The 17,174-nt window shown below is 39.8% G+C and overlaps 1 protein-coding gene across 1 annotated transcript in view; it reads right to left on the bottom strand.

Moving 5' to 3' along the window:
- LOC117252557 (uncharacterized) overlaps window positions 1-16,622 on the bottom strand; it is a 63,970-nt gene extending 47,348 nt beyond the window's left edge. Inside the window, exons 1-4 of the mRNA XM_078171034.1 lie at window positions 16,538-16,622; window positions 16,293-16,459; window positions 15,019-15,096; window positions 13,665-13,724 (exon numbers count right to left, since the gene is read on the bottom strand). Of these exons, the coding sequence (XP_078027160.1) occupies window positions 13,665-13,724; window positions 15,019-15,037 (79 nt within the window). The 5' untranslated portion in view covers window positions 15,038-15,096; window positions 16,293-16,459; window positions 16,538-16,622. The remainder of the gene's footprint in view (window positions 1-13,664; window positions 13,725-15,018; window positions 15,097-16,292; window positions 16,460-16,537) is intronic.
- Window positions 16,623-17,174: the final 552 nt, after the last annotated feature.

Consider the following 17,174-nt stretch of genomic DNA (forward strand, 5'->3'; position numbering starts at 1 on the left):
CTAACACCGCATGAAATGCTTACGAGCCGGCTCATGCCGCTACCATACTTAAGAGGTCCCCATGAGGGACCGTCCCTGGAACAATTACAAGGCGAAATGTTTGACTATTTACGAAGTCTAACCCGTATCCATAGGGCTATCTCCCAGCAGGTGAAAGGCACCACAGAGGACAGAAGGGTCAAATCCCAGAAGACCTTCAACGCATACTTCCTGGAGAGTGGTTGTACGTCAAGGTGTTCAAAAGGAAGTGGGACCAGCCACGCAGAGAAGGTCCATACAAGGTCATATTAGCTACACCAACTGCCTTGAAAGTTGAAGGTAAGGACGTTTGGTTCCATCTTAACCACTGCTGCAGAGCTAACAACCCAGAGAGGGTGTCGACAGAGAGCACCTCAGAGGAAAACACCCCTTCCTCAGTCGCCACCTGGTAGCCACAGGGCTGAGGATGAGGGCCCAAGCGCAGAGAGAACAGAGAGAGGAGAGAGAGCAGAGGCAGAAAGAGAGCAGGGAGAAGAAAGCAGCAGCTCAGAAACAGGTGAAGATGGTAACCTGACTCAAGTTTACATACGTATGTAGACAGAGACCAACAAGTACAACATTTCAATTGAAACACTAAAAACCTCATCAATTCTTGATTGGTTAGAAAAGTACTCTGTTGGAAAAATCTTACAGACTATAGGAGTAATATTTGGACTCGGCGTCCTTCCCCTAGTACAGATCCTGATAAGAAGGGCCATGAGAACGGCCACGGGACAATTTATTATGCTGATACAACAGCAGGAAAAGCTCCCCGAGAAAGGCGAATTGTGGAAACTAGATAAACCGTGGGTAAGATCCTATGCACCCAAAAGACTGAACAACAATTTATATGAAACCATGATTGACAATATGGACGTATGTGAGAATATGGCTGACAATATAAACTTATATGAGCCAATGAAGGGGAACCTGGAAGGGGAATACGAGGTTGTATAGAGAGAGAGAGGGAGAGCCGATTCAGGGTAAGAAATAACCAAATAATTGGCAATAGATTCAGGAAAAACCTTGCTGTTACCAAACCCATACTAACAATCGACTGATTAACATATATAGGTTATCTATACCACAGGGCAATTAGGAGGAAAAGGAGGGAAGTGAATTGAACTAAACAATGTCCTTTCTAACACACAGATTGGTGCAGAGCATGGCCAGCATGTGGAGATCCCTGTATCCAAAGCAGCAGAATCCAGGGTTGGCCTACCAAGAGCGCCCAGCCATGTCAGAGGACCAGCCCCCATTTGAGCCCAGGCTAGGGATGACCTACAGCGGCAACTGGTCAACCACTACGTGCTGCAACAGAAGATTGAGATGCTGAGGGGATCAGGTGGCGTCCTACCGGCGACTGCGGATGACTGGTACATCCGCCTATGTGCCCGATGGACAGTAACTTGGCAGCATTAACAGCAAAGATAACTATGTACCTTGCTTACTGTACTCGGTATATGTGAAGTTATCATGTATTCACTGAAGAAAATACCAGTAACGACTGTAGTCACAACCACTGTATAAGAATGTCATTATGATTAATCATGCAACAAGAAAAACAAAGACATTATTAGGCTAGCTCTTATACTCTATATACATACGAATTATTCGAGGTGATAATCATGAATTGTGTGTGATACCTACGGATGACAAAAGGTGTGACAGATACTGCTGATAATCAATGAAGTATGACTTATGTGCAGCTCTACTGATGTTGATCACTGGAAAATGATTCGTGTGTGATAATAGCCAATCTAAATCTTAATGGTATGGGACTATGAAGTCCCAAAGGGGGGATATATATATTTCCTCCCCCTTGCTGTGATTTAAGATATTATATGGGACTATGGAGCCCCAAAGGGGGGAATGTAGTGTAATGTACTGATTTACTGAAGACATATACTGTACCTTTTAGCTGACCTTTAAAAGATATGTGTTGAAGCAATATAATCTGTGCAACTGACAAATTACACACTGGTTTAATATTTCATGTATTCTTATGACACACACACACACTCATTGAGCACTTAAGCATTGTGGTGGAGAAGTACCTAGGACTCACTGTGAATAATTTCTAAAAATAGCATGAGGATGGGTTCAGAAACCACTAGTGGAAAATTAGGGGAATTACAGCTTGTCCTGAGAATGACCCTAGTAAGAGGAGGCGGTCTTAGATCTAGGAAAAACATTACTCAGCAGAAATATGACACCATTATGGTGGAGAAAAAGTGACTCAGCAGAGGTGGGATATGTTACGATCAGAGCCAAGTGAGAAGGATTAAGGGAAAGAGATGACTCAGCAGAAATTCTACGATAAAAGAGCGAGCGCAAACAAAGAAATTTCAGCCTTGCTCCGGAGCTTGGCTCATTTGGGTTGTGATGTGTTTGTTGCCTGCGAGCACATTAAACTCAGTTGCATCTGATTCTACGTGAATCAGTCCGTTTGAGAGGAAAGGAGCGAGGTCGCGAGCTAACTGGCCCGGCTCGGGACCTTGACTTTTTTGCTTCTACAACTGCCAGATAAATAGACATGTTTCCACCTTGGTGGTGTAGAGAACAGAAGCAGATCCTTGACTTAATAATGAATGGACAAACTAGACAAAGCCATCTCAAATGAAAAAAGCCCTTTCTGTTCTTGTCAGATCTGCACTGGATAACAGCTGTCTGAAAGGTATAATAACTGATATTAATCACTCCTTAAAGGCCTGTCGCCAATGAGTTGAACAAGTGTTATAAAGAACCTGACATCTCTCATTTTGTATTGTCTGGATTAAAACTGTAAATGTAAATTATTCCAATCCATTTGTTAAACTTTCCTGGCAGTTTTTGGCTGAATGAGGTGTGTACTTCCAGCAAGATTTGGGCACTAAGATGGTGCCAATCATAACATTTAAATTTAGTGGTAACAAAGTTCTTTTTGTGCTTTTATCATAGAAAGTAGAGAGATGATAAGAAACGAGGGACAGAGCAACAAATTTCTCGAGCTGGACTCAAACAGGGCAACATTGTGGTCATGATCAGCATCTCAACCCCTAAAGGACTTGTGGGATTTTGCTGATAACTCAGTTGCCTTTGTTGTTTTGTGCACCTATGATTTAAACACCACTTAACACCCTTTTTTATGTTTTGCTTTTTGTTATTTTGTCAGCCTTTGTAAATCACGATTATGAAGGCAGCAACACAAGCTGCACTTTCAATTTAATCGCATGTATTACTGTTTTTGTAAGGAAGCAACATGATGTCACACAGCTGCTGTCTAAAGTGCCGCTGCATCAGTCTGAGACAGTGAAAGGATGGATGGTGATATGACTCATTTATCATGAGTAGAAAAGATGAGAGTTTCACTTCTATCTGATGATGAAAATTTGACAGGAAATTACAAAACGCTTCAGCATGTTGTCTCCTGAAGCTCATGTTTTCTGACTGCTGCTGCAGTTTGGGAACTTAACACAAAAAGGAAAATACTGTGGAATTGATCAAGAGGGGTTTATAACACGAAGACTCTGGACTGTTGCTGTGTTCCATTTAGATTTTCTTTTCACTTCATGCTCTACTCAGAAATACAGAAAGTGTACAATTAATTAATTTGTGTCAGCAAATGAAAATATGTTCATTTTTGCCTCTGACAGCTTTCATTGTGCCTTGTGTATGTTATCTTATCTTATATCTTTTTTTAAGACTTGCTGAGAGAAGTGCTGAGGAATTCATTAACAGCTGATTATTAGCAGTTTGTGACTTTGATTTGTTGAAATGTTAATGATAATGGCATGTTCTGTTAAAGCATGCTCAGTCTGCCATAATTCTGAAAGGTTTTATGAGGGTAATACTTGTATTTTGTTGGGTTTCTTATCTTGTTGTTTTATATTTCCTTTTTATATGAAAGAATTGTGACCTGGATGTTGTACAGACTAAGTTTGAAATTTCACCTGTCTGTCCCTAATTAAACACTTGCATACTATTTGTTGAAACAGCTGTTTTTTGTTGTGGTCATTCTGTCTTTCTGGACTTGGCTCAAAGTAATCTCCTCCCAGTACAACGAAGGTGTAAGAGATGGGAGACAACTTCTGCAGTTCTTATTTGGTCCAAAAATGCATTTCAGGGTGTGGGTGAGGCAAATATAATGATCTATCAGTAAGAGTGAGACACAATGTCTTCCACAGTTAGAGCCTTTGTAGAACAAAATTCTGTCATTGTGTTATCATCTCTCTGTTAAAAGTCAGCCAGGAAACACAACATATTTGTACAAAATAAACTGTAACACTGGCAAACTGTTGCACAAGACATTAAAGTGCCCAGTTACGATCAGTTGATACTATGCCCACTATACATTTAGAAACAGAAATGCATTAACACTAAGCCTGCTTAAGGAAGATTTTAGAGGTTTATATTGAAACACAAATTGCCAAAGTAAATCGCCAAAATCCTTTAAAAACATTTGTGATAGGCTAGAACATATTTGTAGAAAATACTCAAACCTGCCCAGGCCTGGGTGGGCAGAGCTTACATGGCTCAACCTAACAGGCCTCACCTGAGGTGATAAATCCTCAATCAGCCTCTGCTCGGCCTCTTTCCTCTGTTTGCTGGAGCATGCTGCACGGATGTGGAGCTGCCAGTTTTCCAGTTGATTGTCAACCTTGGATGCATTATTTTGAGTGGGTTTATATTGTTTCCTTATATACTGAAGTACCTTATTGTCTGAGAGATGATTTATTCCTGTATGTTAATTTATAATTCCTCTCATTTATTTTTTAGTAATCAAATCATCTGTGTAATGCAATCGACTGAATGAAGAAATAAATGGATGAAATGCACTTCTCTGGTCCTCATATTTTGACTGATATGCCCATGTAGAGGCTATATGCATAATCCAGCTACCAACAGCAATCAGGTTTTTAAATATTACTGCTTTGTCTCCAGTTTATTTCAGATGAATCTGGGGTTTGACAAATAAACAGGAACACCTTAAAATATCAGGCAATCCACATAATTAATGGTAATGATAAACAAGTCCCGCCAGGTTTCTGCACAATGAAATACTGAATTTCCAGTGAACACATAAGAAATCCAATTAACCATCAATCATTTTATTTGTCAAATCATATACTGTAGGTGCAGTTCCAGTGAAATGTAATCCCAGCCGTTCCTTCAATCAAAGCATTAAAAAGAATATAATAATGAATGTTTATGATTGGAGGGAGAGGACAGTGGGGCGATCTCTGGCAGTGACATGGCATGGTTTATCCGGTTGCTTCCCTCTGAGCTCAACAGAGAGAAAAGACTGTTTTCTAGGGGGAATCTTTCATGATTCTCTTAGCCTCATTCTTGCTGCAATAAAAATCCTGCAGGCAGGGTAGAACAGCACCTATTACATGTGTGTAACTAAACTGTAGTGCCCCAAAGACATGAGAAACTTTGTTCTACTCACTCCTTGCCTGGCGTCAGTCCCACACATTTAACATTGGAGGAAAAGATATGAGGAAATGGTGATCAGTGTAGAGGAACAGCCTCTCTGGACTTCTCCTGAACCAGTATTATCAATTTATAAGACGCATGAGACCACCGGGGGTCAGATGCTTAGGACTCACCCCTGTATTACCCCCAACTGGACAAAAACTTCTTTCAGCCATCCTTAGGCCAAAAGGAGGTAAAAAGTCACTTGGGATCAAGTTTCAGATGCCATCTTAAAGCATCCAGCCTTGGGGCAAAATGCGGTGATGAACGACCCACTAGTTGTCGTGAGACAATGCTTTTTCTCTCAACCACATCCTGTCCATTCGCGTTGCCCCGGGGAAATCATGCCCTCCACTCTCTTACCAAATGTTTCTGTGTGACTAAATTGAAATGTCTGTTGGAAGTGAAATTATACATTTTATCCATATTTTGTGTTTGGAGTTATAGAAATATAATTGGGGTTCATTAATCAACTTGTTTGCATGAATATGTGCTTCCTCATTTTGTTTTTCATTATATGACTATAGGTTGTTTTCAATTGTATTCATTTTAACTGGATTTAAGGACCGATTTTGACCATAATGAGAAGAGTATGTGCCTATCGTGCCTAACATGTCAAAGTATATGATCTCGTATAATAAAAAGCATTAAGTTTCTTTTTAAATAAAGTAATAAGCCTGGTTTACAACTAAAAAGACTGCCTTATCAGACCCGCCCACTTTGGCCGGTTAAAAACGTGCGCTCTCTCTCTTGTTCTCTGGTACTCTTTGATCTTTTCTTTTTTGACTCTTCTCTCTTCTTGTTTTTTTTTTTTACTTTTTGTTTCTTCTTTTTCGTATCTTAGCCTCTTTCACATTTGCGTTTTAGTTAGTTAATCCATTTATACATACTGATGATTTTGTGTTGTTTCATATTATCCTCATTCATTTATTCAGTTGTTACCCATTTAGCTTAAATAAATCTTCATTTATTGCTAAGTCGTTGTCTGTGTATATTTCTTTTGAGCAGGAGCAAAGATCACTGTATGGAGAATTCATAACCCAGATATTGAGACTGATTCATTATTGATAAGCGTGCTGACAAATTAATAATTGGTTTATGGAGTTATTAATTTGGTTAGTCGCTTCCCTCATTAGGAGGGTGGTGCCCCAAACTTTATTACGAGTGCAAACATTCTCAAAAAGGTATTTCCCCTACATCAGTCAGTGGGACTCAGACCACCTCCTGAGGGGTCTGAGTACGGTTCGGTTCAGAGGGGTCTGAGTTCCCTTGGAGTCTTCACATATGTGCAGAAAATGCTGAGTCATGACTCTGAGTCCACTTAAGTGTGTAAATACTGTATATGTGGCCCAGGGACATTCAGTGGGTCCCCAGTAGAATTTGTGTTTTTTGACAGATTTTAGTGTTAAACTCGTGCTTGATGTCATATGGTGATAATTATTGTTATATTCATGTAGTATGTTGAAAATGTACCTGAAAAATTTCACATGAAATTCCAAATCTGACAACTTTACAATTCACTAATACAATTTACAAAACCTCAGACTTTATATTTATTTACAGTCTATGTACAAAGCATACAGTCACATCTGGAGTTGAGTACAGAGAGCACCAGGTCATCACCAGTCAAATAGGCCTAAATCAAATGTGATATGACTGAGCGCGTTTACATGCACACTAATAAACCGATCATTATCTGATTTCTGGAGTTACCTGATTATTCAAGTGGTCATGTAAACAGCATAATCTGATGTGCTTTATCAGATAAAAGCCATTATGTGATTATGAGAAATCAGATAAACACACCTAGCTTTTTCCCCAGTAGTCAGATTACTCGGTGCATGTATACCCTTTAATCTGGTTTCTTTCGGGTTTTGCTATTTTATACTCCCACTCCACTACAGTTTACTTTTACTCCGAATCTACCCAAAGTATGTAAAACTGGCTCCACATTGATAAACTACGCATTAGAATGCTCTCACATGTATTTGTTAATGATAAAAACAAACAGTACTGTAAGAATATAAGCTGTCAGCATGATGAGTGCTTTATTCTGCAAATATATGACTTGGTATTATTTTCAAGGATATGAGTACCTACTGTAACAGGAAGTTTGAGTTTTATATCATGTACTTGGGGAGAAATCCAACTGAAGGACTGAATCATGTAAACCAGGTTTTTCTGATTATCAGATTATTGAAGTGCACGTAAACGCATCAAATCGGATTATTACCATTACCTGATTATTCCCAGTTATCTGATTATTGTGCGCATGTAACCGTGCTCAGTGACCTGTCCTATGAGTATTGCACTGTCCACAACATCCTTAAACACCAACATATGATAGCAGAACATAAGAATATACAAATGTGCAGTTATATACCCATACCTCATCCACTGTGACGCCCACTAAAAACACTCGATCAGATAATCTTGCATGTTGCACTACCTTCAGCCATTGAGCAAACAAACAAATAACGGAGGTCATAACCAGGCACTGGCATATCTGTTGATGATGTGGGTAAAAACTTGTTTCTAATTTTCCCCTTTTTGTCCCTTGCAGAGGCTGTAGTCTCTGTGACACGCTGGCACATGCAGACACCTCTCAAGGGCTTCTTTACTTGACATCATTTCAATTGCTGCCAAAATAACAAGAAAAGCAATACTTGTTAGTCATATCACCAAAAACCAATACAAGATTAAGAAAAGTATTACTTGTCATTCCAATAAAGTTATTTACCTTCTGTCATGTCCCTGTGGTCTGCAATATACAGGCAAATCCAGCTGGCCACTCAGAACCAGAATCACTGAACACAGGAGCTTTATTCACAGAGCAGATCCAAGATCCCCTGTAGCGAGACACTTCCAGGAGGCCAAACATCCAGCGACTGCACTCAGTTTCTGCAGCATTGATGTGGTTAACCCTCACCACAGACAAACAGATCTGGAAACTAAACTCCTGCAGTGTGAAGTAGATGGATCTTTCTTCTTCAAACTGAACAGCCTGTCGGCCTGAATGAAACACTTAATTTGTCCTGCTTTTTATAGACATCTGCATGTAGCGTGGCCCCTTATGGATATGCTTTGTCATATTTGTCCTTTCTTTTCTGTCACTGTGTGTATTATTGTGTTTTTTGTACATTTGTATGTTCTTATCTTCTGCGATCATAAATTAGTCTTTGAGGATGTTGTAGATAGGGTAGTACTTGTATGACAGGTCATTGTGATTTGATACACATGCTCCTGCTCCTCAGAGTTGATCTCATCTAACCAGTGGCAACAGCGGATTGATTTGTCACACCTGGTGGTAATCTGTCACTCATGTCAGTGATGACCAGATGATGCTCAGCTGTCAGGTGGATGCACCACATGCTGAATAAAGACCACTGATGGCCATTTTCGTACCGTGAATATCACACAAAACAACAAGATCCTGTTTTGTTCATGCTCTCAATAAGTGAAAGGAAAATATTGTAATTCTTCTTAGTGAGAAAAAATATTTCATTTCTTGTTATGTTGTTTCAATATTTATGGATTTCACATATTATCACAATCATATCACATTTGATTTAGGCCTATTTGACTCTTGGTAGATGACCTGGTGCTCTCTGTACTCAACTCCAGATGTGACTGTATGCTTTGTACATGGACTGTAAATAAATATAAAGTCTGAGGTTTTGTAAATTGTATTAGTGAATTGTAAAGTTGTCAGATTTGGAATTTCATGTGAAATTTTTCAGGTACATTTTCAACATACTACATGAATATAACAATAATTATCACCATATGACATCAAGCACGAGTTTAACACTAAAATCTGTCAAAAAACACAAATTCTACTGGGGACCCACTGAATGTCCCTGGGCCACATATACAGTATTTACACACTTAAGTGGACTCAGAGTCATGACTCAGCATTTTCTGCACATATGTGAAGACTCCAAGGGAACTCAGACCCCTCTGAACCGAACCGTACTCAGACCCCTCAGGAGGTGGTCTGAGTCCCACTGACTGATGTAGGGGAAATACCTTTTTGAGAATGTCTGCACTCGTAATGAAGTTTGGGGCACCACCCTCCTAATGAGGGAAGCAACTAATCAAGTTAATAGCTCCGTAAACCAATTATTAATTTGTCAGCATGCTTATGAATAATGAATCAATCTCAGTATCTGGGTTATGAATTCTCCATACAGTGATCTTTGCTCCTGCTCAAAAGAAATATACACAGACAATGACTTAGCAATAAATGAAGATTTATTTAAGCTAAATGGGTAACAACTGAATAAATGAATGAGGATAATATGAAATAACACAAAATCATCAGTATGTATAAATGGATTAACTAACTAAAATGCAAATGCGAAAGAGGCTAAGATACGAAAAAGAAGAAACAAAAAGTAAAAAAAAAAAACAAGAAGAGAGAAGAGGCAAAAAAGAAAAGATCAAAGAGTACCAGAGAACAAGAGAGAGAGTGCACGTTTTTAACCGGCCAAAGTGGGCGGGTCTGATAAGGCAGTCTTTTTAGTTGTAAAACAGGCTTATTACTTTATTTAAAAAGAAACTTAATGCTTTTTATTATACGAGATCATATACTTTGACATGTTAGGCACGATAGGCACATACTCTTCTCATTATGGTCAAAATCGGTTCTTAACATCCAGTTAAAATGAATACAATTGAAAACAACCTATAGTCATATAATGAAAAACAAAATGAGGAAGCACATATTCATGCAAACAAGTTGATTAATGAACCCCAATTATATTTCTATAACTCCAAACACAAAATATGGATAAAATGTATAATTTCACTTCCAACAGACATTTCAATTTAGTCACACAGAAACATTTGGTAAGAGAGTGGAGGGCGTGATTTCCCGGGGCAATGTGAATGGACAGGATATGGTTGAGAGAAAAAGCATTGTCTCACGACAACTAGTGGGTCGTTCATCACCGCATTTTGCCCCAAGGCTGGATGCTTTAAGATGGCATCTGAAACTTGATCCCAAGTGACTTTTTACCTCCTTTTGGCCTAAGGATGGCTGAAAGAAGTTTTTGTCCAGTCGGGGGTAATACAGGGGTGAGTCCTAAACATTTGACCCCTGGTGGTCTTGTGGGTCTTGTTCATTGATAATACTGGTTCAAGGGAAGTCCAGAGAGGCTGTTCCTCTACACTGATCACCATTTCCTCATATCTTTTCCTCCAATGTTAAATGTGTGGGACTGACGCCAGGCAAGGAGTGAGTAGAACAAAGTTTCTCATGTCTTTGGGGCACTACAGTTTAGTTACACACATGTAATAGGTGCTGTTCTACCCTGCCTGCAGGGTTTTTATTGCAGCAAGAATGAGGTTAACAGAATCCCAAGAAAACAGTCTTTTCTCTCTGTTGAGCTCAGAGGGAAGCAACCGGATAAACCATGCCATGTCACTGCCAGAGAAGTACACACCTCATTCAGCTAAAAACTGCCAGGAAAGTTTAACAAATGGATTGGAATAATTTACATTTACAGTTTTAGTCCAGACAATATAAAATGAGAGATGTCAGGTTCCCTATAACAAGGTTACACTTGTTCAACTCATTGGCGACAGGCCTTTAAGGAGTGATTAATATCAGTTATTATACCTTTCAGACAGCTGTTATCCAGTGCAGATCTGAAGAGAACAGAAAGGGCTTTTTTTTTTATTTGAGATAGCTTTGTCTAGTTTGTCCACTCATTAAGTCAAAGATCTGCACCACCAAGGTGGAAACATGTCTACTGATCTGGCAGTTCATTTAAAATATGCAGATACAGCACACAAAACTGACAGTATGACCAGGACATAAACACACCAAAAGATTAAAACAATTCTTTAAGAGGTGAACAAAGCAACTTCCTGGCTGGACTTCTTGTATATGTTCTTTGTTCCACATTATCACTGAATGTGGCATCTGTTTTCCTTTTCAGCCTGTTTACGCTTTGTTTCTTCAAGTTCTTGTTTCAGTTTTTTGATTTCTATCTGCAATTGGAAGAGATTTTGCTCATCAGCTTGTTTAGCTCTTTGTTCCATTTCAGAAAGTCGTGCTTCCAGTTTTGTTTCCAGCTGTTGCATTTCTTTTTGTTGTCTCTCGGTGATACTCTGTGACTGTCTCTGTTCCTTTTTCATCACTTGCTCTACTTCCTTTTGAATTGTTTCCCTTGCCCACTGGAACATCTCAGTGGTGTAACAACCACCATTTTTCTTCACAATGGTGTCGATCTTAGTCAGTAGCTCCGTGACTTGTGTGTTGTCTGTGTCATCTTTGTTCTTGAAGACCTGGTATCTTCCTCCACAGTCACTGATGAGTTTTTTTACAAAGTCATCACAGTCTTCAATGTAACTCTCAAATGACATATCTTCCAGTTCTTCTCCTCTGGTGAAGATAATGATGATGAAATCTCTAGACTTCTCGCCAAAAACCCTTTTGATCAGTTCCACAGAGTTTTTTTCCTCTTGTGTAATGTTCCCGATCTGCAGCACCAGTAGGAACACGTGAGGTCCAGGAGACAACATGCTGATGCATTTTACAAGCTCCTGTTGAATTTCATCATCAGACAGAGTCGTATCAAACAGGCCGGGGGTGTTGATCACGACAGCAGGCCGTCCATCAATCTCTCCTGAAGCTTTCTTACAAGACTTGTTTGCTGGTTTTGGGGCGATTCTGGGTTTGAAATGCTTTTTGCCCAAAATAGTATTTGCTGTTGCACTCTTTCCACTGCCAGTCTTTCCAATCAGCACCATCCTGAGACACTCTCTGCTCTGAGTTTCATCATCACCTCCCATCGCACTTCTCTGTTTCACATCCTGCAGTTCAGCTTTAAGTCTTGAAACATTCTCCAGCTGAGCCTTGGTGAACGTGTCCTTTGTGAAGCATCTGGATCCTTCAGACATCAACTTTTCCACAGCATCCAACAGCTCTGGGATCTGCTGCTGGTCCTTGATGTTGAGAACAACATATCTTCCTCCACAGCTCTGACTGAGCTCCTGGATGTCTCTGTTCTTCTTTATAAAGTTAATGGCTGGAGCTGTAGGATCTGACTCCACAGTGAACAGGATCAAGGTGAAGTTATTGACTCGAGAGCTGAATGTGTTCCTGATGGTCTCTAACTCTTCCTTGTCTTCATCAGTGAGGGGACGCACAGGTAGGACCAGGATGAAGGCATGGACGCCCTCAGGATCACAGAGGGAGATACACCTGAATGATTCCTCCATCACTGCCTCCTGAGGTTTTCCATACAAGGCAGGCAGCTCCACCAGGGAAACCCAACGTCCACACACCTCTCCCTGATGTTTAACACACTCTGATGAGCTGGAGACTGAATGAAGCTCTGTCTGACCTAAAATGGCCTTGGCTGCTGAAGTCTTCCCTGCTCCTCTCCTCCCACACAGGACCAGGTTTAAAGCTGCTCTGATGGGTTCAGACTTTGGTCTGATGGGTTTGGACTTTGGTTTGATGGGTTTGGACTTTGATGCATCCTTATACACATCACAGCTCACATGCTCTCCATTGTTCTCCTTTGCAGTTTGACCCAATCGTGTTAACAGCTCTGGACGTTCAAGGTTCTTCTGCTTCAGGTATCTGTATCTACACATACTGATCATGTCTTTTAAGGGCTGGTCTGGTTCATCTTTGAAACCTGAGCTCTCCTCTCTGGGTGTTGATATCAGTATCAATGAATGATCAAATGATTGATCACTGAAGAGTTTCAGGACTCTGCAGAGTCTCAGTTTGTGTTTCTCAGTGAAGTCTTCAGGCTGTAGAACCAGCAGGAACACATGAGGTCCAGGATCAGAGAGTCTCACACAGTCTTCTACATGTTCTGACAGTTTGTTTCCAGAGATGTTGAGATGCAGCAGATCTGGAGTGTTGATCAGAACTATTTCTTTGTCCTTTATCTGTCCTCTTTCTGTCAGACAGCAGTCTGGTTCTTCTTCAGTGTTGAACTTAGTTTTTCCCAGTATGACGTTCCCCACTGAACTCCTCTGAGACCAGCTGTTCCCCAGCAGAACAACCCTCAGCTCAGACACTGGAAAGAAAAACACTGAATCAGAAAATTGACTCACTGTTTACTTTGTCCAAAATTATATTATACTTATATCATATTCAAAATGTGAGTTTGTACCCACCATCTACGGACGTTGTAATTAGATATTATTACAGTTTAACTTACTGTAAGGTGGCAGCCATTCATAGCTGCTCTTCCTCTTCAGGTGTTTCACATCATCTGTCACTGTAATGACACAGAATACTGATTCATTTACATGAAAGGATTGTTAATCGGTTAACCACTGAGAATAATTTTGAAATGGTTGCATGTCTGTCTATTGTTTACTTTTGCTAGTCTGCTATTTATTGTACCATGCATTGCATACTGTGTCAAAATATGGGAAAATGCACACCAAACTAGATACTAATCTAGTCATTACATAAAAATAATCACTCAATCTGATCATATACAGCCAACTGATGCCTCGTTTATGAAATTACAAACACTGAAATCTACTGATCTGATTGATCATAGTTTTGCAGAAATAATACAAGGCCCATAACATCTGCTGATAAGAGAAGTATAAAATACAAATATAATTTGCTGAAATATTCAAAACATGTTTGCAAAGAGATACTGGTTTGAACATCTTGGGTGATCCAATCCCAAGTGGACAGCTCTAAGTCTGTGTGTTTGCACCTGGCATTAGGATGCGTCTCCACTGACCAGGGGAGTAAATGAACATTTGCATATGTACAACTGCTCCTGCTTGTCAGGTACTCATTTACAAAATCTCAGCCATGCAGGGGCCAGGGAATGAACCACCAACTATTCCACTGGTAGACAAGCGTTCTACCTTCTGAGCCAAAACTGCCTGTCAGCTGATGCAGCTGCATCAGTTGGTGAGTCGGCTTGCACACACACAAAGTGACAGACCTAACGGTTATTAGTGGGTTTCACAAGCCATCTTGCTTTTAATCTGACTTTATTGTATCTGTTTAACAGCTGCTGCTGCTGCTGCTGCTGCTGCTGCTGGGAAGACTAGGCATGGTCCTTCAGTGCTGCATCTAACTTGTGTAATGTTGAAGATAAGGTAGATAACCGCCTCAAGACAAAGTGTGTTTATCTGGTGGAGAGTCAGGATCCTTCAGTGTAATTCTGAAAACAATAGTGTACCTACTGCTGAAAGAATGTGGCCATATGCAGCCAAACCACCTGGGAATTTGGTCTAAGTAATGGGATCTCAAGACACACTGAGGATGAACTGGGTTTAACTACAGCAGTGAGTCAGAGAATTACTCAACAGACTTTTGAAAATGATTCATATTGTGTAATTCATCAGAGTGAACAACAAGTCAAGAGGAATGCTATAGCAGTAATAACGGTTATGATAAGAATTCTAAGACAATATTTATCAGCATGAGTGGGCATGGAGCTCACTTTAATGCAGGAACAATTAAGAGGATACACTTCTTTTAAACAGATGATGAGAGCAGACAGTGTGTTATCCAGAATAATAAAGTGTTACTGAACTCACCAGGTGCTGCAGTGGCCATAATGTCAGGCAGTCAGTCAGAGACTGATTCAACTGGAAACCAATTGCCGGTTTGAGAACCTAAAGAGAGGATAGCATAAAAGGTTCAATTGACCAATCCTAAGTCCCACCCTGCTTAGTTACTGTTGTTAGGTTGAACAAGCTTGACAAAAAGAGACACCAGTTCCATTTAACCGCGTAGTGTATTAAATAGTTTCTGGGTGTCAGGCAATGTAGCTTAGGAAGCCGACAGCAAGGACTACAGTGGGCTATGTGATGGAAGGATATATGTAACCTGGTCATTTATACAGCAGTAATATGTGTAATCAAGTTATGTAAATTTACATTTGTAATATGTTCCCTACATTCACCTTTCGGGGTACCCCAACTATAAAAGGGTGTCTGCCACCTTACCTCGCCCCTTTTGCTGTTGTGCTCCATGGCAGAGGAAAGTGACATTGCTCTCGTAGTAAGTTCTGTGTCTGAGTGCTGTTAAGCTGTTTGTAAGTTCATTTTATGCTAACATATTCCTGTGAATTTGTGCAGGGGCTCAAGTTATATGGTCATAATTGACAGAGGATTTTGCTTTTGCCACTTGCTGTCAGGAATAAACGGAGATCACCTCCAAAGATATCTACAGTCTGGGCCTCTTCATATCTACACAACACAGACAACCCTAGAGTCCACCAGTTACATAATATTCATGATGATGTCATTTCTATCCAAATAAATAACACCAAAAGTTACTTGAGAGTGGCACGTAAACATATATTAACATATATACAGCACAGTATATTAACACATTTCTCCTCCATTTTGTTGGTGTTCAGCACTTGCACATCGAGGCCCTTTTGCCCACCTCAGGAAAAAAAACGTTGGTGGACACTGCCCTTAATAGTGGTGGTAGTGATGAAAAGTTAATTTGTTACCAATGGTGGTAAATCTTGCAGCTGTAATCTTGTTTTCATAGCGGTTGTGCTATTCATCAGGAGATGATTTACCTTCCTTCTTCACCTGTAGTCTGATCTTTAGACTCTGCCAGTCTTATAGACCTAGGACATTCTGCCAAGATCAGATGCCCCACCTTGCAATGCTGAAGGTGAATTATACGACATTTAGACCTTCTTGGCAGAGGTAATAATAAAAAAATTTTTTTGTATCTTTCTCAGTATCGCTTAACATTAGACACTGTTATATGTCATAAGACTTCATTGTTAAAATTCAGCAAAATTGTGAAACAGATTCTTGAAACTATTCATTTTCATGCCACTACCTACCTGAAATGGCTGTTGCTGTTACCTTGGGTCAAAGGTCTCCCATCATGGATTTGTTAAAGTATATTTCAAGAAATAGTAAGTTCAGTTGATGTGGTTACTTTGGTAACAACAAACAGCGATTCTGGTCCAGCTAATGAAAGGTCCAGTCCTGAATGGTCAGCTCACACCTGAGGATCAGCAACGGTCACTTTTTACTAATCAATTGAAATTTAGTTTGAATTTGTATTTCTGTCATGTCGACTCACCAGGTGAGATCCTCTTTGCTGGAAAGTGCATCGGTGAAATTACAAACTGCACACTAAAGCCAGACTCACCTGGTACAACCTTTCCTCTCAGAGTGGGCAGGACACTCAACACATGACATCAATTCAACAGCTAAGTTAATTTTTAACAGTTATTAAAGTTATACTGTACAAGCATGATTACACACACATAAACACACACATAAACACACACACACACACACACACAGCCTGCAATCCTAAATGAGGCAAAATCAAGCTGGCATCCTTTTCCACCTTTGTGTTTCCACGACAGTGTTTCCATGCTTAGCTGTGGCAGAGGAAATGTCTTGGATGTCATATGAACAAATTTCTCCATGTAGTAAACCTACAAAACACTGCCAGGACAAATTTTCAGAATATTATTTTTGTGTTTATGGCTGACCAGTATATCAATATTATATTGATATCATGATATGAGACAAGATATGGACTTAGATTTTGTTTATAATTGTATGATTTTTCTTTTTTTTTTTGTGAAAGATAAAATATTCAACCTTACAATATCATTGCAATATTGATATTGACGTATTTGGTCAAAAACATTCTGATATTTGATTTTGCTCATATCATCCAGCCCTAATAATTTTTGCATTTTATT

The sequence above is a fragment of the Epinephelus lanceolatus genome, chromosome 9 (genome assembly GCF_041903045.1).
Source record: "Epinephelus lanceolatus isolate andai-2023 chromosome 9, ASM4190304v1, whole genome shotgun sequence".
Lineage (NCBI taxonomy): Eukaryota > Metazoa > Chordata > Actinopteri > Perciformes > Serranidae > Epinephelus > Epinephelus lanceolatus.